At 39.3% G+C, this 26,435-nt stretch overlaps 1 protein-coding gene across 9 annotated transcripts in view; it reads right to left on the bottom strand.

Annotated features, from left to right (window-relative positions):
* Window positions 1-26,435, bottom strand: part of GREB1L (GREB1 like retinoic acid receptor coactivator) — a 133,172-nt gene that overhangs the window by 94,118 nt on the left and 12,619 nt on the right. For 6 of the 9 annotated variants that reach the window (XM_064434868.1, XM_064434854.1, XM_064434950.1 and 3 more), the window contains exon 2: window positions 11,552-11,617. The exons of the other annotated variants lie outside the window; for them this stretch is intronic. Coding sequence is in view for 5 of the 6 variants with exons in the window: in XM_064434854.1 (XP_064290924.1) it covers window positions 11,552-11,557 (6 nt within the window). In the remaining variant the exon portion in view is untranslated. The remainder of the gene's footprint in view (window positions 1-11,551; window positions 11,618-26,435) is intronic. 9 annotated transcript variants of the gene reach the window in all.

Below are 26,435 nucleotides of genomic sequence, written 5' to 3'. Positions count from 1 at the left end.
GGGAGGATGCCATCTGGGAGGCAAAAGGGACATAGGTAGAAAAAGTAAGGCGGTCTCTGCTGCACGTTGCTAGAGGAGAAAGGAGACTTTTTGCACTGGAAAGGATTAGGTTGGAATTGATGAGACACAGAGCAGCAAGGCTAGGCAGGCTGAGTCCAGAGGAAAGGTAAACATGAACAAAGAGCTGTGGAACACAAGGCTATGGAAATCAAAAGGAATATTGGAACTTCGGGGTGCAAAATTGGAGGTTATTCTCTAATAGAAATATCAAATGTTACTAATGCAGATTGTCATCTAAGGGATGTGAAAATACAAGTAAGACCATCTCCTTTCTTCCCCATTCTCCTAGGATGAACTACCAAAAAATCTGTCTTCCTCCATATGCGAGCCATCGTTTTTGCCTCAGAAATAATAACGCTTTTTTTCTGGATTGCAGTCCCACCTATTTTCTTAAAACTGGGAATACTGAGTCAGACTAGAGGGGAAAAAAATGTAGATCAATAAATGGTAAGTGCAAGCTTTAAAAACACCCAGGCAAGGCAAATATTAATTCCCCAGAGTAGAAGAGATCACAGAGCTTTCTGTCCATAAAAGCTTTCCACTCCTCAACTGAACAGTTCCATTCTCTCTTGTTAAGTCAGTGGCAAAAAATTTTCAAGTGTTTACTGCCACCATATAGAGTATAACTGGATCACAGGAACTGGACAAGGGCAGTAAAGATCACCAGAGAACTGCAAAGGGTTATTTTCAATTGGACTCCAACTATGCAAGAACCACTAGCATTGTACATCCAACAGGTGCCTTTCCTATTTGCAAAACCCAAAAGCAACATGGCTGTCACTCAGGGGTGAAGTTTAACAACAAACAGAACAATTTCAGTATCTGACTGATGAATTTTGCATTCCATGTCTGAAAACAAAGGAGCAGCTCTGCCCCAGTGGTGGAATGGGAGAGCACTGGGACCTGCAGTAGCTCCTGTGAAGATAAGACATGCCTTTGAGTCTGTTTCTTTTGTTAACAAAGCACGGAGCTGACCTACAGCCCTGACTAGGCTGTATCTTCCCAGCACACGCAGAGCAAAGATATCTGGAGGGAGGAGGCAGCTCTAGAAGCAGAAAGAGCCCACCCACAGCTGCAGGCAGCTTTGTGGGCATCATGTTCTGAGCAGTGGACTGGATAGCTCACATGGAGCTCCTTGCTGTCCTGGGGTCAGCGTCTATCGAAGCCCAACCTTTCTCTAAACCATCACGTTTCAGTACCTTTGCACTGCACTGAAAAAAACATATGAAGAAATACCATGTTTGTAGGTTTTCTGTATGATGATAGAATGGAACAGGGCATTTACAAAACTGGAAATTCCTCATAGTAAATTGTCACTTTAAAAGAAGGCAGTGCACTTCTTACGGGTGCTATTCCCCTGTATATATTAAGTAGAAGATTGTTAGCATATGCACATTCATTTAAAGCAAATTCACGGAGCAGAGCTGTGGGTGCTTTTGTGTTGGAAGTAATAGTCACAACAGTGAGTACAAAACATTTTCCTCCCCATGCTAAATACCTCTTAGACACTTAGGTACCAGCTAGCAGAGTTTGAATGCAAGGTTCTCTTCACTAGACACAGAGAATTCCTTTGGAAAGATGAGGCCAAAGGCGTCTGGGCAATGAATTCATTCTAGTGAAGAGAAAGCTATGGATAAAGATTTTGCTTGCTGCTTTACTAACAACCTCCACTAGTACTTTCTGTCTTGCTTAAAGTTCTAAGTCATAATTTACAGCACCATGACAAGCTTAAACCAGATCAAATGCTTCTTCCCATCCTGATGTCTGAATTGCAGACAGAGGGAGGTGCAGTCCTATTAACACCAGGAGCTCCAGGTGTAATGTCAGACTCTGAAGGAGCACTGAAGGAAAAGCTGACTCCAGCAGTGAAGCTCCATCCTGAAGCTGAATGACTCCTCAGAATATTGAAAAAGAATATTCTGACTGACATCTTCTCCATGCTGACCCTCTGAGGGGGGCTTCACCAGTCAGCTGCTTGTAGGATATTATAATTTCCCTTCACAGAGCAAAGAACATGACTTTCCATCCCTGTACTGATGGACAATTAGCTGCTATCAGCTTTCTCCAAGCAGAGAATTTTATTGAGCTTGTGATTAAGTTCTGATGCATAAAAATCAAAGTCATGTCTCTGAGCACTAATCATGCAAATACTTGTTAGTTTGCATTTTTGGAAACAAAATGTATTTCTGTACTAGAGGCAGCTGTTTCATGACAGGTTGTGCAACTTTTTTCTTTGCCAACTCATTCATATACCAGGAATTTTGATTTTCCACAAAATAAAAGTAGGGAAACTACAAGTTACTAAACAGCAAACACATAATACTTGTTTCAGATAGAGGAGAAAACAGCACAGAAAGAAACACAAGGCATAGAATAAACAGATAAAAGCCCAGTACATACAACAGGCTTCGTCGGTATTTATTTAACAGCACTAAGTAGCGAGGAACAAAGTGGAATTTTAAAACAGCTCCTCTGAATTTTGCTTACAGCCACAGCTGTACCTTCTAGCAATGCAGAACCTGGCACCTGAAGAAGGAAGCCCAGTGGAGTGCTCTTCTGTGGTAAACAGCTAGCAGAGATTAAATAAAATCTGCCCTTTTGAAACTCAAAGCAATAAGCAATTCTCATCTACAACAGAATCCTCTGTTCAAACATTCAGCTTCAATGAAGAAAACCCAATGTTTTTTAGACTACAGTAAAAAATACTTTAAATCGTGACCAGTAGTATAATTTTTTACAGAGATAACACAACTTTGTTAAGTCACCTATTTAATTTCTTTTTCCACAAAAGACCTCAAAAAAACAGCCCCTCACTAGAATTACCAAAGAAAACATGATTCCTCTCAATTATGATTCTCTCTCATCTGTGCTCTAAAAGACAAACAGCAATACAAATGGTTTTCAAAGTTCTCTATAAACTACTAATTTATAATTTAAGAGGATTATTTTAAATTATTTGACTAAAGAAAATCCAAGTTATACCCAAAGCTTTCATAGGACTACTCTGTATGTATGGCTATACACGGTTTTAATAGTTCAGGTCGATACTTTTCATTGAGGTCTGCATTTCCATGAAGCTCTACCAAGGGTTACAGAAAAGATAATGAAAGAATTGGGTAGTACTGCTAAAATACTTCATGAACCTACATAATCTCCTTTGTAATCAGCTCTTACATTTACATATTGACAGTGTGAGGCATATAATAAGGTTAAAAGACAAGTTAAATAAGTTAGAACACTCTTTAAGCAATTGTAACTTTATTAAAATTCTGCCAACATTTCATTCCATTTCCCCTTTTTTGAAATCCCCTGACTGACAGATCTTCCAGCAACACCCACCAGCACTATCCAAAACCAGCCTTGCTCCAGCCTTACAATCAAGTCCATTGCAGCTCTGTGAGTATCAAGAGTCAGATGCTCATTAGCTGCAACAAAATGTCAGAATCTCCAGACGTGAGATATTCAATGCAGGCCATGCCACCACCAAGAGCAAAAGACAAGACTGCAAATATAGATGTTTATCATTTTCAGAGACAAGGCTGGTTTACAAGAGCAAAGACTAGGAACAGTTCATTCCAAAATATTATTTAACTCAGATTTGGGCCAGCCATTTAGAGACTTGCTGTCAACAGCTCTTTGATGTACAATAAGAAGATAAATTCTAAAAGCAGGATTTAGAAAAAAGAGGTTCTATGTATTTTTAGATTGATACTTCAACCTAATTTCAAGTCACTTAAATTCAACATGTGCAATTTAGAGAGGTATCTGAATGATTTGTTCTTGTTCAGTGCATGTTGTTCTCATCATTTAGAACATTTCTTATCTTCAAAAAGTACATTTTGTCCTCTGCCACTCAAGCATGTACACCAAACCCTAAGTTACAAAGAAAAGCAGATACAATGAATTGAATTATGCTTGTTTTTAATTGAAATGAAGTACAGTAAACAATTATATTTATTCCTTCCCTTTCTCCACCCATATTTTTACACATTCTCAAGATAAAGAATATAGCTTATTCCTTGCCTTCTAACAAGTCAGATACCATTTTTGTGTTTCCAAGGTACTATTTCAATTATCTTTTACGTTCCAATATTACACAGATTTAATGCACCTATTCTTCACACCATCACCCATGACTCAGTGTCCAACCAATGTGTTTCCAAATGAAACACAGATTAATCAGTGACTGTGGTGGATCCACCTGAACACTGTGGGAATTGAGGAAGTCCTTTATAGGACAACTTTTAGCCCAGAATGTGAACATATAATCTAGTGTTCTGCAAGGCTGGTAACTGGTTTTTTGTTGTTATTTTATGTGAGACATCTTACACAAGTATGAGAGCTCTTCTTTTGCAAGCAACTGCAGTGTGGCGTGAGAAAGCAGGTGAAGTTAAGAACAGAACACTTGATAATACTGATTTTGGAAAGGACAGCTGAAAAGGATGGTTTTAGAGAAAAGTGCTTTTTCACGTAGAAAGAAATTGTGCATTATACTAAGCCCATTTTAGAGCAAATATGATCAGAGAGGTATGACAGTCCTCACTTGTTTTCCTTTGACATCCAGTATGTTTACACTAGAGACATCTGAAGACCAATTCTATAAATCTTGGCAATGGAAGTAGACAATACAGAGTGGTTTTTGTCAGTCATCCACGTGCAGCCTGGTAGCTTGTTTAGAGATTTACTCAACACAGCTTTCAGAAAAAGAGAAAAAAATGGAAACTGCACAGTTGTCATCTGCAGATTTTATTCTTCACTTCCATTGTTTGCATTATGATGTGAAACTAAAAATTTGTAAATCACATTACAATAAGAAAGAAAGTATCAAAGTTATAACCTCAAGAAGCAGATAAATAATGTAAGAGAATAGTATAGAGATGCGCTCTTACATAGTGAAAGTTAAAATTATTACAAGTTCTCTGGAATAGGTGCATTTTACATCAATGGTTTCATATAGTTCCTTAATGAAAAATTAGTTTATATCCATTTAATAGTAAACTTAATTGCAGTAGTACCTATCAAAGTGACTTGTGAAACTCCACGCTTTTTTCTAACCAACAAAACCTCATTTTTGCTAGCATATTATCTAATTATCTAATATTGGACTCTCTGGAAATGAAGAATGCAAACAAGTTTTAACATTAACATTTAAAAAGATGAAAACTTTAGTTACTGCATAGCTATAACCATTTGCAGTATTCAAAGACTGTCAAATCAGTGACATTTAAGCCAGTCTTACAAACTGCAAAATGCTTCTCCATTGAAGCAAGTTATCCTACTTGGCACAGGGATGTATCAGTTTTCTACTCTTGGCAATTTAAAAACAAATATATTTTGGAGGATTGTATCTGCCCATGATCTACCTTGCTTACATGTGGTTTTGCCCAGTGATTCATGCAGCAACAAACAGAAATAGATTGTATGAACACTGCAGTCACTAAAGAGATGGTTTTTACTTTGATTCAGCCCAGTCCAGCCAGCCAGAAATGGAACAGATTCAAAATATAATACTTCATGTAGCAAAATAAAACAACACCACACCAATACAAATATTTCAGTCACCTGCTAAATATTACATAGAATTTATTTGCATATAGATTTTCCTGTGAATTAAGTGAAAATATCCGAAAAAGCTTGACAGCAAAGAGACTACTGACATATAAATATCATATGTGCTTGTTTGAAGAACATGGCAAGAAATAGGCAGAATGTGAGCAAAACCTGTGCACGGAGTAAGCCTCTCACTCTCCCTACCAAAGAAGAGGCAAGAAAGCTAACACAGCATAACAAAAAGCGGGAGACCTAATTAGAGAGCTAATTTTAAGAGCAACGTAAAGAACCGACTTCACATCTTTTGCTTCCCTACTACAGCAAATGCTATATTGCCATGAATTCACACGGCAGTGAAAAGACAACATCTTCAAAATCAACTTCATGTTTAAATGCTGTTCTTCCTGCTCTGTCTTTTCTGGTGATAAATACTTGGAAATCAATGAGGAAACATCATTTGAAGTGAGCCATTCATCATGTACCGAAAAGGGTAAGTACCCCATAAATTGCAGTGATCCGTTTCCTATTAGAATCACACAACAGAAGGCAACAGCATTTCCATTAGCAATTTTTATTACCTCTGCAGGTCGAGGATAAGGCTAGGAAATTGCTTATTTTTGTCAGCTATAAAGCAGTTGTTGGGTGGGGAAGGAAGAAAATTTTCAAGAGAATCAGAGTTATTAGTAAATCAAAGGGGAGGGGGAAGGGGAGATACAAAAAATACTGGCTGCACCAACTGCATGTCCTCGTACTTAGGAAATTTGTGGATTGGCTGTTCTCCTAAGTAATTTTAGTAAAATTTACTGTCAATAGAACCTTATTAAACTGTGTGTAGGCACAAAAAAAAATTGCAGCAGCCTGCAACTGCTGCCTCATAAACAACACTTCTCTAAACCTAGAAAATGGACTCTATTTTAAATGTTCCTCTAAAGCCAGTGTTACAAAAAGGACAAAATAACAATTCAGACTTTAAAAGAGAGAACCAAATTTTATTAAATTAAGCACAGTATTTTTCTCTGTCCCTGTTTCCATTCTCCATCCCATCCTGTGCAACACTCTACACTTTCTGCCCCGAAACCAGGCAGGATGAACACACTAGGTAGAAAAAAGAATTAAAAACTGTAGGTTTTGATGTGCCCCTTTACAACTGACAGTATGACTGCCCTCCCAAAATACCAGCCCTGAAAGAAGAATGAAGCTTTACAAATGAATAGGCTTTTCCTAGAGTTCAGGGAGTGGAGTTGGGAGGAGGAGAAAAGAAAGGAAGAAATAAATTAATTGAAAGAATACTTGAAAATAAAGCTAACTGTGTTTAACACAGAAATGCTTCTCAGATTCAATTTTATACACCAGCTAGAAATTACATTTTTAAGGCAATCTCACCCTAAATCCACAAAATTTCAAAGTCCATACGCTAAAACATCATCTACTCTTGTGAAACAAATTGTAGGACAGCATCTTGTGTGTGCCTGAAAAGTTAAAAAACCCAGGCAAACAAACAGCCAATGATAATTATTAAATTTAAGGGATGGAAAACCACATTAAATCAAATAAAATTATTATACCTCTCCTGTGTCCCAAGATTTAGCATGAAAACCACTGGGAAACTCCTCTGACCTGCGTTATACACTAGGACATTCTGAAGGAACACCAAGTCACTTCTGTCTCCTTCCACAAGCAGAACACTGAATTGACATTGAATATGTCAACAGAATTCCTCACATCTCAAAAACTGTAAATCTGTATTTATTTATACAATTTTTAAGCTTAATTCTCCCTGAGCTTCCACCTTACAGAAGGCAGTGCAAGCCACTTGATTTGTTTGAGCCAAAATCCCATGAAAATTCAGATTCAAATCCCACACTCACTCCATCCTGGCTACACTGGAGCCAGAGGTGCAGAACTCCAGCCCACGGAGTGTGCTAGTGGTGGTAAAAATATAGGTAGCTAGGTATGAGTTTTCCCCTCAGGAACAACTGGTATTACCTCACTTGCCACCCACAGATGAGCCCATCCCACACTAATTGTTCAGCTACTTTATGTTGCCAGCAGCCAGGAATAAATGAGTGTTTATTACAGTCATGAAAATGAGGGGCTAGTTAGCCTTCCTAAGTGAGATTGGTTTCACCTACATGAAACCTCACTAATTACTTTTTCTTCTTTCAACATTTCAGACCAGCTTGCACACACACCTCCTTCTTTTCCTCAATGAAAAGTTAGTAATTCTAATTTTCTGAAACAGCCAAGCATATAATTGTAATAATTTGCGGCTTTAGCTGCTTCCCAGAGAACAGATTTTACTCTCCTAACAGTGTTCTTAGGACCTTCTTCCTAAACCTTTGTAAAATCAGAGCTCAGAATGTGATTTCACCATAAAAGTATTTTTCTTCTGTCTGTGCCAGTGTACCCGTCATACCCAGGACAAAACCAGGCAACACAACACATTACAAACACATTTGTGGAACAGTCTCCATAAAGAGTGAAGCCTAGGCATCTGCAGTAAGTTAGGAAAAAACACTATGATCTTCACTTATACAAGTGTGCTTTGATTGAACTTTTCTTAGGAAAGGAGTCCCCCACTGTGCTGCCCCAAATTCAGCCATACTGTCAGAAAGTGGTAGGTACATCTTTACAGAAGGTTTTCTCTGAGCTTGCCAAGTTTCCTAAAACTATGTATTATGCTGCAATTTCTAAATCTAATCCCTGATCGTCCTTTCTGATACTCCGAGACTCATTCCCAACCATCCTGCTTCACCAGCCTCCTCTCTCAGCATTCCTGTGCTCTGTTGTGTTGTGGAGTCCAGGCTCTGCCTCAGCCCACACTCTGGGCTTTGACTCTGGCACACCGGCCCTTCCCACGTTCCACATCACAGCCGGGCATCCACACCCCTGCCTTGACCTCAAGATTAATGTGTTTGTACTTCTTTGGTCTCTGACCTTGGGTTTTCCTGACCCTGACTGTGACCTCCTTTCTATCCCAGCCGCAGCCTGACCCAAGAACGAAGCCAAACCCACCAACGTCCTGGCTCCAGCAGCGTGTGATCAGACTGCTGTGAGTATCTGTGGGGATAATTAACCCCAACAGGGGAGGAGATGGGCAACCATTAGTTGATGGTCTGTTTTCATGAAGACAAGCAGAAGTCAAGCAGCACTGCCCGTATTCCCACAGATCAGCAAGAACATGGTGGTGCTCACTGCTCCCATGTCTGCTCATCCGCTGGGAGCAGCAAAGCTCTTTGGAGTTCCTCTCCCTGAGTCAGGTGCTTCATGTGGAACACCAGCAATAAGGAAAGACCCTGTCAGCAAAAAGATTTATGGTATTTACTGACAGTATGTATTTGGGTTGTGTGGAAAGGTTATGGTGGTGGAAGGGCACAAGGATAAGAAGCTGCTAGAAAGTTCCTGTGTCCAACAGAGCCAATGCCAGTGGAGTCCAAGACAGACATGCTGCAGAAGAATGCCGAGCCCATCAATGACCATGGTAGTGCCTCTGGCATAACAGAGCTAAGGAGGGGGGAAAATTGATGTTCTACTGCAACTGCAGGTGGAAAGAAGGGTGAGATCATGTGAAAAAACTCTGCAGACACCCAAGTCACGAAGGAGGGGAGGGAGGAGGTGCTCCAGGCTCAGGAACTGAGAACCCTCTGCAGCCCGTGCTCCTGCAGCCAAGGGAGGTCCATGGTGAAGCACAGATCCACCTGTAGCCCATGGAGGACCCAAAACCATGCTCAAAGGAGGCTATGACCCCTCCACACTGGAGCAGGCTCATGGCAGGACCTGTGGGCCCCCATGGAGAGAAGCCCAGGCTGGAGCAGATTTTCTGGAGGACCTGTGACCCCATAAAGGACACACAGTGGAAAAGTCTGTTCCTGAAGGACTGCACTCTGTGAAAAGGGAACCCTCTGGTGAAGAAGGGGAAGAGTGTGAGAAGTCTTCCCCTGAGGAGGAAGGAGTGGCAGAGACAACATGTGATGACCTGATAGTGGTGCTGCAGAGGAGTAGGGAGAGAAATATCACAGAATATCACTTCTGAGTGGGAGGGACCCATAATATTGAGCCCAGGAACAGGGGAGGAGTGGAGGAAAGGTGTCTAAAGAATTGGATTTACTTCTTGTTATCCTATGCTGACTTCATTAGTAATCAACTAATTTCCCCAAGCCAAGTCTATTTGGATGGCAATGGGTGAATGATCTCTTCTTGTCCTTATCTCCACCTACAAGCCTTTTGCTATATTTTCTCTCCCTCATCCAGCTCAAGAAGGGAGTGATAGAGTGATTTTGATGGGCACCTAGTGTCCAGCCAGGGTCAACCCAAAACACAGCAGAAAAGTGACAAAAAAATTTGATCCTTTTTCAGGTATTACAATGGATAAATTTCTGTGGAAACATATTATTCTGATATAACACTGCTATTTCCTCTCCCAGCTGTTTTTTCCATCTCCAGACCAGTCCCTTTCCCTAATCTGAATCCTGATTACTAGGCCACACTGTGCCAGTTCTTGTCATTTCATAGGGTTTTATCCTACTCCTAAAGTTTTATCCCAGTACACCAACTCTCTCCCATCATCCCAAGACTCATTACAAACAACATTGCCTATTTTTATACGAATTTATCAGAAACATTTGGCTTCAGTACACCTTTTCCCCCTTCATCTCAGCAGTTCTCAGGTTCCTTGTCAACATATTCTCAGTGTTATTGCCTAGCTTTGCCTTCAACACCCCTTCACTTCCCTTTCTGATTCTCAAACACTTCCTCCTCATCCAGCCAATCTTGATTTCTTTAAACATGTGCTTTCCCTTTAGTTTCCAAGCCCTCAGAATCTGTTATGGCCAGTCCAATCTCCTTCTCAGTTTGTTCTACATCCTTCACTCCAAGACTCCCTATCTTTCTCAGCCTTCTTGTTTACTCCCCCCATGATGATTTCCATTTCCTCACCATCTTCCACATTGCCTAAATCCAACCAGTGAAGTCATACAGTCACACACACAGGCACCCTTAAAATCCTCCTCAGCTTCAGTGTGTTATCTTCAGGAGGGTTGTAAGGACCAGGGGGTACAACTAAAGGTTGTACAGCTGCAGGCTGTAACAGAACCACAGGGGAGGTGGAATTTTAGCAGTGCAGCACTAGCAAGTTTCTGAGCGTGAATAAACTAGAAGTTTTGGGTCTTAAATAGCTTTGGCTAGTTTCTGAAGTGACAGCAAAGACGTAAACTCAAGATTAAAACTGCTCCTGCCAAGTACAAAGTAATTAGCCAGCAAGGATTAAAAAAAAAAAAAAAAGAAGCAATCAAGAACAATGTTTTCACAGTATATTTCCTTCTGCAAAAAAAGTAATCGCTTCAGCTCTGTGCCTGATGCCAAAAACTGCCAACAGCTGGACTAAGGGGACAGAGTAGTCTTCAACAGCTGCTCATCAACAAGCCAAAGTTTCAGACATATGACAGAAGTCTGGTAAAGCACTAGGATACTAAATTGTGTCACAGAAACCACTTGTAAATCTCAGCAGATTATAAATTTCACCTATAGTTACTTAAAACAATAAAATAATATAATTTGTCTAAAAGTATCTGCTGTTTCCTGTAATTTGTTTCTAAAAGTGACTCTTCCTTCACTGCCGGTTTTAACCTTGGCAAGATTTTTAACCTTCATTTTGCCACCACTAACCCCCAGCTCCCAAGGGGATGCAAACAAGAACTTTCATGCTTACACTCAACTGTTGCATTGATACATCTGGCTTTAGACCAACTTCTTTAACTTCAGACAAATTTCATATGGATTTGCTGTTACCAAACACAAAGTAATTGACTGCATAATTTCCAGCCTCTTTTGAGACAAAGATTCTTATCATAAAGCCAAGGTCCTCTTTTTAGTAATGAATCAACAGTTTTGTAAATGGATAAAATTAAGTTCTAGCATCACATCTATCATACTACTACCATACCTGCATCAGAAGGCCATAAATTCAGTCAAGGTTCAAACTAACCAGTGGTGTATTGATGAAATGTTCCTGTGTAAAGAGAAAAAAAAGAAAAAAAAGCAAAAGATGACCTCCACATTTAGTCTTGGCAACAAGGAAAAAGTCACAACAGCAAAAATTTCACAGGAAAAAGATTAGGTCATCTAATACCACTTGTCTTCTCAGGCTATTAAGAAGGATACTTCCTAGTGCTGTGTCCACTCCAACTGTGACTCAACTTCCTGATGTCTGACCTGCCCTCTCTCAAAATACTAGTCTAGTATTTGACTTCTCCAGAAATCACTCAGTGAAGTAACTGGAAAGTATGGCTTTCAAAGTAACAAATACTAGCCTTCATGTCTCCACTTCAGATTTTTAATCACTGTAAGGATAACTAAACACACTGCAGTGCAGACTTCCAGCATCCCACAGATGATGGTCACTGCATTACAGAGGAATTAATTCAGAATCTATTTTAAGGTCATGGACACTCAGTTTTGAACATCTGAGCTGGGAAAGAGAAGATACAACCTATGGCCATTTGTCCTACTCTGCAATTCCCTCCAAACACATTCTGTCTGTTAGAAAACCAAAACTATTCATTTACATATTTTCAGCCATAGGTAAGTAAAGAGCTTTATTTAACATCCTGGGCTTAGCTCAGAGATATCAATATTCAAATTTGTTTAAAAAACTTATTTTTTAAAAGTACACTGCAGTCACCACTTACAATCTGTAAGTGCAAAACCACCAATTTTTTTTCCTCCATTAAAGTTTAAACTAGAGGTTAGAAGAAAAAGAAAGCTATCTCAAAATCACAAAATATGTTTTAAGAAGTTGATTCTCTTTTCTTTTTTAAAGATGACAATAATATTACTAATCAAGTAGTACCTCACAGAAAAATAAACCTAGTGAACCAGTTGCTCTTGTTTTTTATGGGAATATGAAGGAAAACTATCTAAGGCTAAACTCACTTAAATTGGAACAGAAGCCAGGCATTTGCTTTGATTCCATCACCCCTCACAAAGCAGGGAAGATAAGTCAATAAACTGACCCTTTAAGAACTGTCTAGTTGGGTAATTGTCATTGGTATCCAGTTGGCATTAAAAAAAAGTAGTCATGATCATGACCTTTGCATTTCTGCAAACATTAGCCATTGTCAGGAGGAAGAGCCCTTTGGCCTCATAATTCACATGCTGTTAGCAACCAGCAAGAACACAGCGTGTGTCAGTTACTAAATAATGTAAGAAAAATACTATGTCACACTCACACCCCACTGCTCCTGTGCACAACCATGAGCATTGAACTAACCTGTATTACACTCAAAACTTTAGAAAGATGAACATTAATCTGTTTTTTATATTCATGCGACTTTTTCAACTACATTATTACTACTTTGTGGTAAGATGAAGGATTCTTTGGCTTTTTTGTATTATTTCTAATTATTTTGTACTATTTGTGTTTGCCTGGCTTCCAAGAGAAACATGGCTCACATTACATGTTTTCTGTCAACCACCTCTTAAACCCACAATTCCATTCAAATGAAACAGAGGAACAGAGCTCTGAAAAATATTTTAGCTTCTCAATATTCATGAGGAAACTTAGCCACTTAGGCAGGACATTTGACTGTGTAATGGTAGCACAACAGGAAGCCATTGGAAGGGCTGATCCTAACCACATCCTAAATACAGGCAACACTTTAAATCAGAGTTTATTAACAAAGAAAGAGACAAATCTTTAGGAAACTAGCTTCTCTAGTACTGGCACCCCTGGAATTTATTTTATTACCTATCAAACCAACATGGTGCAGACAAGGCACATGTATGCTGCTTTCATCTGGCTCACTGCCTGCAGAAAATGCACTGTGAGCATAGGGCAGACCTGGAACACTTTCTGCAGCCCACCTCACCCAACACAGTGACCCACACTAATCAAAGAAGGACAATGGAGTGGTCAGATCAACCTAAAAAGCAGACATGGGGCTGCTTTCCCTAGAGGCCAACAGCAGATACTCAGAGAAGAACATAAATTCTGTGATATTCCTGCAGTCATAAGTATCTGAAATATTCTCCCAACTTCCACTGATGTGCAGCTCAAGGCTCATTTAAGAGGAACCATACATTTATCCAGCTGCTTTAGAAAGCACCATGCCTGGGACCTAAGAAAGGAGTGTGATAACCTACCTCACACTGGTAATTATCACCTTTTGTTTGCATTCAGCACAGCCCCTGCTAATTCCATTTGATGCTCCTCAGCTCTTTTCCTCCAGAAGACACGAACAGCTCTCACCTTCTGCCCCACAGTATTTTATGGACCTCAGCTGTCTGACTTGGAGGGCTGAAGTCTGGTCAGTGTAGCTGTTCCTTACATAGTAGTAGTTGTTCTACACTTGGCTCAACCTTACTTCTTTCTCTGCATTTTTTCAAATCTCAATATGTTATCACTTAAGCAAGAGGAAGGAGACAAATTGCACATGATCTTCAAGATGTAGGTATCCCAAAGATGCATGTGCATGGCAGAATAATTTTTTGCTTTGGTTTCCTTTTTTTATCCCATTAATGCCTCAACATTTGCTTTTCTTTGTCTTTTCCCCCCTATCATTACAGACCATTAATCTAGCACATTAATGGCATTTTTTTCTGGGCAGTAGCCCATTCAGAGCATCTATACAAAACTGACACACATCCATGCACTTTCTAAGATATATACTGTGATATTTCCAAAAGAGAACATTTTATATTCCCTGAACTGCTATTCCAGTACATGACCAGGATGGAAAAGTGTTAGGACAACTGGAATTCAGCTCTATCCTTCCTCTTGTGTTATTACAGTATGATTGATTGTTACAGTGGTTTGCAGTGAGAAGGAAGATATTGCATGTGAAAGAGAGATAATAAACCATAGGCCAACTTAAACAGACTAGGAATTCTGTACATGGCAGCTGAACAGCCCAAGAACACAACCAAGCCTCTTTGTCAACTCATTCTGAAATTTCATACAAACCTGGGCTGTGTTCAACTATAACAAGTGTGTACTATATAATAGGTTTCATTAGAGAAATTTCAGTACAAAAGAGGATTAAATCATCACTGTGTGAAAACCAAAAGATAAGGTGGATTTCTTCTCTCTCCTCTCCTGCAGGCTGGCAAGGATCAGTGAAATTAAACACTGCCCAAGGCAATTGTTAAAAGCAGTTTGGCCATTAAAGTCATGTCATCTGGTGACCCAACTGACCTACATTAAACCCAGGCTAAAGGGCAATGTCATCTTTCTTTTCCTATAGATAGCATGACTTTGCATCTTCAGCACAGATGGAAGACAACCCCCTTGGCCTTCTGGTTTCCACTGGTTTCCTTGCTGCAAACCAAAGTTAGTTGCAACTGATCTTTTGTACTCATTTGGCCCTAGGAATAGTTTTGTTTTGTGAAACAGAGCTGAAAACCACCAAATTTCCTCCTATAAGGTTATTCAGCTAATACCTATTTAACCAGAACTCCATACACTTAATGAAGAAAAAGATTAATAGGCTGATGCAAATATTACAAAAATTGTCTATTTAATTTTCACTGGATATTCAGACTATCTAAACATTCAGTTTAGATAGTCTGAATAAATGAGATGTGATAATAAATTTTCTATTATAACATTAAGTGTCAGACAAAGAGGTTACTCAGCGAATAATTTACTTTAGCTCTCGTGCATGACCAACAGCTTTTCCACACAGATTTGAGAGCTGCCATGTCAAAAAATGGGACATTCTTTAAGAATTTTGTGTGGAAATTCCACAAAGTCAGTTTATAGGAAAAAGAGAGGATGAGAAAAGAATAGGCTTGTACTGCTTTTCATCAGTCTCTCTTTTATGCAGTTATTGAGGAGAACCCCCACAACATATTCAGTCAGTGTTTCTTATATAGCAAATGGTGTTCAGCACAGGCTGCTTGAAGAAGATATAAAGTAGTTAAATCTTGCAGCCTTAAAAGAGTTCTTGAATTATTTCTGTGTTCTGTTCTCCCAGAGAAAACCACTTCATCAAAACCCAAAGAATATTCTTGCATTTCATTCCATCTCTCTTCAGTGTGGGCTGCAAGATACAATACTTATTTATATTGCAAGAATTTTCTCTGCCAACACAAGACACTTTGAAGAGCTTCCAGTGTGCCAGAAATTAAAATTATAGCTTGATCCTGCAATGTCTGTGCCTCTTCAGCAGCCATCATTGTCAATGGGAATAAACTGGTAGGCTGACTAACGGCTCAGGAGAAAAAAATTGCATCTGCCACAGATAATGCAAATTTATAACTCATTTATGGGTTATAAATACTATGCAATTAGTCTAGAAATTATATGTCTACTAAAGCATTAAGTTGTTTTTATCCACAAAGAATAAAAGTCATTCCCTTGTTTGAGTCAGGAGCACACTAAACATTCCAGCAACTAATTCATCTTGTTGGTTTTATCCACACTTTCAGTCTTCAAAATCTTTTAGGACAACTGCAGAAACCCATGCCATCTGTAAGAATGCAAACAGCTAAGTCAACTCAGAGTTTAAATTCAATTTGCTTTTAACAGCCAAACCATACAGAAAAAGAAACTCCTTCTGTTTTCTCTGGTGCTCAACCACAGTTGGTTCTTACTGAGGTAAATACCCTTTTCCTCACTGAAGGGTAATAACTTAGTGTTGAAAGATCTAGAGGTAAGTAATAAGTAAATTACTCTGGCTGCTATTTAGAAATAAGGGCATTCAAACATCTTCCATTAAAAAAAACCCAAACCAAACAAAACTAAAAAAAACCAACAACAGGCGCAATGCTTAAAAAAATAAATATCAAATCAAGGTTACCAAACTCTGATCTCAAATTCACTGTCAAGACTGGCACTCCTACTTATGAAGCACCCAGTAGAATCTCCTAGAATCTAATCAGTGACCAGCACGTTGGAGGGTACATTAGGAACATGTACCTAATCACTCACTTAAGTTTAATTTTCATATAATTTTATTAACATCTTTCAGTTTGTCTGAAATAATAATTTTGATGAAAAAGGAGCCTATCCAACAGAAACCTTTCTTAAGATTATCATGAAAGAGAAGTTTTCAACAGAAAATAAAAGTGGAATCTAAATAGTTGACCAAAAAGGGATCAAAATCATGCTTAAAAAAAAAAAAATTAAAAAAAATTAAAAAATTAAAAAAAAGAAGAGGTAGCACTGATGAAAAAAAATGGGTTGAAAACCATGTTTTTATGCAAGACTTGGCCCTGCCTTTTGGATGGGGGAGCAAAAGAAGGAAGGAGTGGGGTTGATTTTCATTAGCAAAGTGGAAGGCTCCTTTGAGGCCCATACAAATGGTTTTAAATTATATTCAGTCAGATTTGGAATGCCAAAGCATGAACAAAGCACCCTGATATCCTCCCTGCTCACTAAAGACCCCCTCCAAACTACTCTGAAATGATCCATAATATGAGTGATGGGTGGATGTTCATCCCTGTTCCAGTAGGGAAGGAAGATACTTATTATAGGATGGAAAAATTCTGCCAGAGGGTGCTACAGCCTCCTGCCACATTAGTTTTCAATGATTATCCCAAGTTCGGCAAAAAGCAGTATGACTTTTCTATTTTATTTATTTTTAAAAACACAAGTTGTCATGGACCCTTCTGCATTCAGGTCTGTTCTTAAAAACCTTACACTTCAGAGACTTTTTTTTTTCCAGCTAAGGAATTTACAAGCCCTCCTAGTAAGCTTACAACTGACACACGTAGAATACTGGTAGCTTTGAATCTCAAAAGCTTTGCAAAGCACTAATAATAAATTTGATTTCCCCTCTTGATTAACAACTTTCAAAAAACTCAAAGAAGTGCTGAAAGTACAACAGCAGGTTTAAACAAGTTTAAAAGACCCCATAAAAACAAAAAAAAACAAACAATTGTATTTATATATAAATAATACATAATAATAATGTAATACTACATAATTTTTTTGAGTTGCACACCTTATTTCTCTTATGCATTACACATATTTTTAAGTGAGATGGAAGGAAGATGACCTTTCCTTCAGCAGTCTGACAAAAGTATACCTATTTTCATACATACATATACGTTCATTCATTCAGCTTTTTGTATGTACCAGAAAAATTTAAATCTTGTCATATAAAAAAAAAATTAAATCTTGTCATGGCTTATTGTAAAGCTAAATGTTAACAGCCATTTTGATGTCAAATCACACTTTTGTCCAGGGCAATGTAACAACCACAAGTACAAAACTATTAAGGAAATGACCTAATCAAATTAAAGGCTTCCCTACAAACACTTTAAAATGATAACTTGTGAGAGCTGCGTGCCAAGCACCTTCTGTCCTTGGTTGCAGGGACTAATTCAGTCTGCATTCGGCTTCACCCCTCTGGCGTCAGCCACCCATCTGTCACCTCCCTTTTTCTGGGGTAATCTGCTCTGTACTTATCTGAACACTAGACTCCTAAGTCTTGTCTGCCTCAAGAAAGTTACCTCTTGCTGATATTGGGGGTACAGATGGTTGAGACCAGGCATATGCCTGGCTGAGCACAAACCACCGCCAAAAGCATCTGCAAAACCATAATAAAATGGTGCTCAACAGGGCCCACCACCACTTGTGCTTCCAAAGAAACTATATTTAGCTGAAAATAAGCAGCAATAAAGTTGTTTCATATAACCCACCTTTATTAAAAAAAGTGGTCTAAGGGCATACTCTGAGTCTTGCCCAGATGGAGACAGCATGGACACTGGTGGTGATTCACTTCAGCAGCACAGGGATCTCACCCACTGCATGGGTTTGTCCAATAAAGGGCTCTTGAGTCTGTGGCAAAAGACTCATTTCAAGGACACTCAGGGAGAACAGTACCTGTATTTCCCCTGTCTAGCAGGATTCTTCTCAATTAGAAACATTTTATTTCTGTCAGGCAAAGTAGAATTTTTATGTACCATACCTCAGCTGCATAGCGCAAATTATCATGACGTAAAGACTTCACTATTTTCACTAATTTTTTTTAAAAAAATAACACAGAAGCTAAATATTTTTGCTGCAGCAGTGCACTAATTTGCAATAAGCCAGCAGGTACTAAATTAATTTAAATATCATATTCTTGGAGATACACTTACAAGCCTGACCATCTCATCTATAATCCATTTTTACAGTGAAGATGTGAACAAGCATATTTCTGCTTGATCTAAATGGACAGAGAAGCATCAATAAAGTATGCTCCAAGTACAAGTGCCTTTTTCTTTGTTAGAAAAAGAGCAATTTATTTCTTTCCCAGCTGCTTAATTTTTCAAGTATGATTTCACAGATGCAGTAGATAACACAGCTTACAAGATCCGGGTCACTCTCTCAGATGTACTGTAAGTAGAGTGACAATACCCTGACATAAACACAAACTTCAGTTTCTTCACAGTTCTGTAGTCAAAAAAGGCACTAAGTCACATCTGGTACTCCTCACATCTGTATTTGGAGTTCTGTAATTAACATGCTATAAAAAAAGCCACAAAATCATTTTCCTCTGCCTAAAATCCCTACACTAAACCAGTGTGACATTTTGTGCGTAGCTTCTGAGATGTAGCACTGAAAATTTACACAAGGGAAGGTAATTGATTCATTACATCTATTTCTACTATATTTCTTTTGGTATTTTTTTGGTTGCCATTTCAAAAGGCATTGTTTAAATTGCCCTAATCTGCAAACAGCAACAATAAGTGTAGCAAATACTTGACAATGAAGATGTAAAGCCTCTAAAACCCTGTTACCTTAGTAACCATGGGAATGCAGGAGAATAAGAATACACACAGTGTCAGGACATCATTTTGGATTCCACAGGGTTTGGGTTGAAATACAGTCAGCTTTCATTAGCTTTTTGTTTTTCCCAGTAGGTCCTTGGACTTTGAAACAAAACCTGAATGACAGCTATGAGCAATTCCAGCCTCACTCCTCATCAGCCACACCAAACAAAACAGCTCTTCACTGTGAGCCCCCCTCCTTTGCAACCAACAGGACTCGAAACAAACATTATTTATGCTGCTGACCCCTCTGGATATCACTAATAAATTGCATTCCAAAAAGAAGAGTAAAACGAAGACCCACTTCCATGGTACTTAGATAATTCACTTTAAACAAATGTACTGCAAGAAAAAAAAAAAAAAAAGTCAGCACATCCTCCCAGGGTATTTCTGTAAGCCCACAGTTTATTACAGGCTTTACAGAGTATGTTAATTCAACACCAACACTGAGAAGAATTTAGCTGCTCATTTAAGTAACATTTTATTTCCATTTTACTTATGAAGGGGGAGAAGAAAATTAAGAAGATAAAGAATTGAGATCAATGCCCCTACCCCCACCAATGTTTGTTGGGAAGCTTGCGGTCAAGACTGAACAGAACAAAGATCTCCCAGCTGCTGGCTTTAGCTGGTTAATTTTAGTTCAGTCCCCTTACTCCTTGCCACTATCTAGTCACTTACGCAAACAATCTGAAAAAACCTCGAGGCAAAACCACTGGAAAAATGAGCAAGAAATTCAACCTCATGAGAACAAGAGTGGGGAAAGAATGAACATATCTTTGCTCAGCTAAGGAAAAAAAAAAAAGTAGAAGTATTGGTCTACATGGTCATCATGTGATGACAAAAATCCTTAGGTCAAAAAGCCTGGAGAACTACTGTCTCTGAACAGTAGTTCAGAGACACTGGCCTTGCCCTGCTTTACATTGGTTCACTTCTTTTTCAACTGATAAGGTATTTCTTTTCCATTCACAGAAACTGCCATTCCAGGATAACAGAGACACATGTAAGAGTTACATCCTCCATTTATTTGCAGTCTTCTGTAGTCCTTTACCCACATGTATAAAGCAGTACCAGACAGAGGCAACACTTGTTTAACATGCAATAGTCCAGATTCTCTGGTTTTACACTGCATCATATGAAATGTCTGGATCATATTAAACATTATTAGTAAACACCAAAGTTATACTTTCAAAGCATTGATCACAGAGCAAAGCAGCAGTGTATCTCAGGCAACTGCAACTTACAACTTAAATAAAAAATAAAATCTAGATTAAATCAAATCAGTTATTATTTATGGAGGAAAACTTTCTGATCCACTCACATGTGTTTTAGATATATATGTGAGTGGCTATTCCCCACTCCTGAGTGGGAAATGGGCTCATCTCTACAAAGGAAAGCACACTCACATGAACACTGAGCCAGCAGGTTACAAAAGAGTACATTTTAGTCAGAAATATGCAGAAGGTAGGTTTTGAGACATTATCTTAGGCCTCAGAACATTAAGCAAAGATTAGAGGATGAGCACAGCCCAATATGCCCAAGGCCTGGAGCTCTTTTAAAAGCAAATGCTCACCTAAGCAGTAACTTCTAACACAGAACAGGGCTGTGGTACTCCAGGAAGTAATCGGCCATGTAACTCTATTGAAGAACATGGGGTTTTTCCTTTCCAAAGTTAAGTTTCAATTTTGTAATTTCAGAAAGCTATTTGCTGGAAACAAAAGGCTCTCTAAAAGCCTTTTCTTTGTTGCTTCCACCCTGAAGAGTCTGTCAGTGGTGCTGACAGCCATACCTTCCTACAAGGGTAGCCTGGCACTTGCACTTTTGATGCACATGGTTTTGGAGTTGGGGATTTTGGCTGGGGTCACATCATTCTTATTCTTACAGCATAAAGTCATTGCTACAGTGCCCAAACTCTGTCCTGCAAACCACAAATAGGCCTTTTTGTCACAAGAGAGAAAGATTTCTCAAACTCGTATTAAGGGTGTCACTGCTGTCAGTTCTGTAAATGGCTGCTGAGTCAGAACTGTAATAGGGACATTGACATGACAATGACATAATACCTGAGGCACATACAATGAACTCACCCAGCATGGAGAAGAAGCTTATCATGACCCTACCTCTGTGCTCCCCCTCCCAAAAGAAAACCCCTGCCAAACACCCTGACATTGAATAGTGGCTCTTCAGACTCTGGTTGACTGCATTCAGATGGGACAAAAAACGTACATAAATAATTCCATCCTTGCAAAAGCAACATGAGAAGGTGAATGCAAGCAGATGCCAGTCTTCTACCAACTTCCCTTTCTAGAATTACTGTCCGTAGGGTAAGCTACAGGTGCTGCTGCCTGACTGGCAGATCTGGAGATGCTCTTATCTGGGAACAAAGGGCACATCAGAGCCGTTCTAAGGGGAGAAGCGCAGTACAAGCCAGGCAGAGAAAGCACAGAGACAAGTGCAGGACTGTATTCTAACTGCTGTGTCATCTGCACAGGTCATGGACTCAGCTGCTTGCCCCAGATGCCGGAAGAACTGGACTTTTTGTCAGTTCCCTACAATTTGAGTCATACAGCTTAGTAATGCTCTTTTAAGAGTTCCAAGAAAATCTTGATAAGAACAACCACTCATCATCTTCTCTAGGTCAGACAAAAAATGTATTCCAAGTACTAGAGCAGGGCTTCATTTTTCATTTATTTCAAGCCTGAAATAAAATTTCCAGGGTTTTTTTTTCTCTTTATGAAAATAACTCTGCAGGAAGAAACAAAATTTCATCAGTTCTTAAAACAGTTCAGAACAGTTCCTTCACTGCCAAGTTTAAAACCTCAGATCAACATTCACCTAGTTGGCACTAGTTCTACAAATGATTTTTTTGATCTCAGTATAATTTCAAGACAGACTGAAAATGCCCAAAAGGCATGTTGGTGGTACCTATCACTTTCTAACAAAAAAAACCCGACAAAAACAAACAAACAAACAAAACCAAAAAGCAGCAAATACGCAGGTTCAATTCATTTTACACCTGTCCAGTGTAAAATCCAAAAGTAGGATTTCTCAACCTAAAATATAATGTATGTTTAAAAACACTTTACAGTACATTTGGCACTAGCGGTTTGTGAAAAAATAAAATAAATCTACTCAGTACTGATCACTTCCACCCCATTGTGTTACACTGCACCAGTCAAGCTTGGCATGCTACTCAGTGGGTAAACTGGATCAAGGAATTCATCCAGCTGAAAAGTAACCTGGAGAACGACAGTGTTTTTCAAGTGGATCAGTTATTCTGCCAGATCCCAGTATGCTCCAAACAAACAGCAGCAAAATAGAGGGAAAGGCTGAGACTGGGGTGAGGAAATGGGCAACCAACGAGGAGCCAAGGGCTGATGGACCACAAGCCACAGGCTCATTCACATGGTTTGATATGAACCTTCCTCACTGAAACAAATCAAAGATGCAACTTTCTTTTGAAAGGATGGAAATCTCACAAGTATCCCTTGACCCAACAATCACTAAATCACTGTTCAGTAGGCATATTGCCATTGGCTTCCAAAAGAGCTGAATCCACACACATCCAGGACCATGCTGAAAGCTGCAGGCAACAGGCCTCCTACCTACGGAAAGCAATCTGGAAAGCACATGGGAAAAATAGAAGAGAAAGGGAAATGAACTTTTCTAACACCTCCTCTAACACTGTGAAGTGACCTTTGGGAATTAACTCCAAATTTCATCTACTGAGTGACAAGTAGGCTAAACTCAAATAAGCAAAGACCTGTAAGATGCCAAGACATTTGTTTTGAAAGTCTTTCCTTCTCACCCTCCTCTGTAACACAACATCATGGAAATACTCCAGGAAAGAGGTTCAATGACTGAAGAAAATAACAGCGACTATCATTTTCCTACTGCATTGGGGTACTTCACTGCTTTTTTTGCATATATTACCTGTCTCTTTGTGTCACACATGCCTTAATTTGCCTTCAGCAGATACCTGGAACTATGAAATGCTTCTCTGAATGCTGAAATTCAGGGCAGGGAAGAAAACGGCATTGGAATGCTTTTAAATAATCACAGCTACAGAGGACACACATATTGACATATGCATGGGCCTTGTACCCTGCATGCATAAAACTAAAGGAAAAATACGGGCTTCTGCAATATAAATAAAACAGATGATTTAAAAATAACTCGGGTTCAAATCCATCCAGCACATTACTACTAAGCAAACATCAGGAGGCAGTCAAACAGAGAATGATTTTCTGACAATTAAGCAAGAACAATAGCAAATATTCCATTTGCAATCAAGAATCTGGATTTTGTTTTCACAGAAACAGTGGGGATTTCTTCAATAGTGACTTCAATTAACTTCTGCTCCCCCCCCACTGACAAAAGGCTTAATGGACCCAAAACCATGGCTTCTTTTCCCCAACAATTTCAGAGTGAAAAAACAGCTTATTATGTCTTCTCTAATAATGTTTCAATTACATTTATTACATTTGCTTACTGTACTGTAGGCATTCCCAAAGAGCTAAAAACCTAAAACCCAAAACCACAACCCAGATAAATAAATCCCAGTAAAACCAGTCAGTAACCTCCCAGAAAACAAAATCCCTTAAACATTAAAAAAATTATTAAAATTAATAGATCTGTTTTGTGGTTGCCACAAGGCAACCTGCTGATTCAGGGCAATGTCACCAACAGTATTCTTATCTGTAAAGGGTAAGAATCAATTGTTTGACAGAAACAAAGGAGAGCTCAACAGGAAATCAACCAGCTTGGGACAGATGGTCACTGAATCAAGTTTCACCCCTCCCCTCTCCAAAAATAGGCTTAAGAGGCATTTTCTGTTACCAAGCAACAGCCCAAAGGAAGGCATAAATCTTTTCCTACGTGTTATTCCCCTCCTCCCCGACACACATACATTTCAATCTACTAGGGCGGTGTGTTTGTGGGTTTGTTTATTTTCCACATATCAGGTAGGAGGGTTTATTCTGAGCAAGGACAATGCCTTCCTGCATGCCCACTAGCCACGTTTCCTTTTTCTCAAGGCAAGAAGGAGGTTAACTGTATCCATGCTATGAGAACTACCATGAAGACGGGTTACAAGCAGGGATCCAATGCTAGTTAGTAACCCCTCCTTGTTCCGCCAAGGTGACCTGAGAAATTACTCCCTAAAGAGGGGAGCTCCCAGTCTCTATTTTATATGAAACAAAGATGACCTTCATCACACCCTGAAAAAAGGTCACCACTTTTTAAAAACTCATCAAAAAATCCTGTACCTGCTTTAACCCATGAAAATCCGTAAAATTTAATTCTCAAAAAGCACCATGATATCTTTAATACAACACCTGGACCAGCGAGCTTTTAAGTAATTTGAGTTTTAGGAGCATTAATTCTCTAGTACATCAAAAACCCTAAGTGAGAATTGGGGTATGGGATGAGTAGGAAAGGATAATCAAAATTTACTATTCTGGTGAGGCAGTAGAGGAAAGAAGGGCTGGAGTGGGGGTGGGATGGAGGGGAGAAAGAGACCCGAAGAGGCTGTTTGCAGAGATCAGGGAGTAGGGGGAGGGGAGCAGAGCCCGGGGGTGAAGGACAGCGCCTCTGAAATTCAGATTAGCATCCAGGGAACAAACCGGTTTGTTTGACCCCCCCAGTCATACCAAGCGGGAACAGACCGGCAGCCAGCAAAAATAGATGGGAGTTAAATTTAGCTACACAAAGAGTAATCTGTGATAAATTACAAAAAAAAAAAAAAAAAAAAAAAGGTTTACAATTACAACCCTCACAGAAATTAATTAAATGGGGAAGAAAAAGTCTCACTTCAGCAACAAACTGGGTAATCATCCTTTAAAAGCACAGAGCCTGGATTACTGCTGACACATACTTAGACTACTAAAACATATGGCCAATAAAAAAAAAAAAAAAAAAATAGGGGGAGGTGGGGGGAGGGGAAAGGTTGTGACAGCATGTGGTCTGCAAGAGCTTTATTTACTCCCTCCTCAACTACTGCTTGCTTTAGCCAGCTGAAGACTTCTGCAAGACACAGCTATTTTCACTGGGTATTTTGTGTACTCCTTTGACACCAGTGCAGATACTGGTTGCCACCACCATGGTGGGTAAACACGGGCCGTGGGCTGCTTCACTGACCAAAGGCCTTGGACTTTCGCATCCATTTCACCATCAAGTCACCTCAGTGGAGACGCTGCCCCGGCTTTCTGCACACGGCAAAGAGTTTTCACAGGCAAACCAGAGATTGTGATGTCTAAATTCAATTAATCAAAATTAAGTTAATTGCAATTAAACAGAAGGTTTGAACACAAAAAGCCAAATAGCTGCTTGTATGTATGCCAGGAACACCATTTGTTCTTTGAGGTCTAAAGCTTTCTGACAGAAGCATGAAGCTTAGCAGCCCAAGGACCTGAGCAGGAGACTTGAACTAAAGGCCCTCCAGGCTCAGCCATAAAAGACCTTAAAAGCAAATCATTACTACCCTATCGTGCTTCAAAAACTCCCAGGCCAAGAACACCCTTGGTTTAGAGAGAGGGAATCTGAGACATGTAGAAGCCATGTGCCATCTCTCAGTGGTAGAATTTGGAAATAAAACCTGATCTTTCACAGACCCAAGTCCACATTGTAATATCACCCTAAGTATGCATGTGAAAGCAAGCAAGTTGTTGTTGTTCTATTTGCCTAATTATCCAATAAAAAAACCCCAAACAAAATTAAATGTAACAGCAATTTTAATTAAGTAGCATAATATATATAAAATTGAATACACTCAAAATATTGACAATATAATTTGGTTGAAATAAGGAATAATTCAGTTCTGATAATAGCGCATAAGCAAAAACAACCACGTGGGGTAGTGCGGGGTACAGAGGGCAGGGCTTGACCCCCATCACCACACATATGAGTTGCCAAGACAAAATTCCCCTTTTATGCTGTACATCATTACTATCTCCTCCCATTTTCGATTCGTCACACTTGTATCACCACCCTCATCATCACTTTTACCATGCATGCTCCACCATTCTTTTAGGGGTCTTCTTTGAGGAAGGCCTCTCCTCTTCCTCGGTGTCCTTTAG

The sequence above is a fragment of the Passer domesticus genome, chromosome 1, assembly GCF_036417665.1.
Source record: "Passer domesticus isolate bPasDom1 chromosome 1, bPasDom1.hap1, whole genome shotgun sequence".
Lineage (NCBI taxonomy): Eukaryota > Metazoa > Chordata > Aves > Passeriformes > Passeridae > Passer > Passer domesticus.
This window is presented reverse-complemented; position numbering and strand designations above follow the sequence as displayed.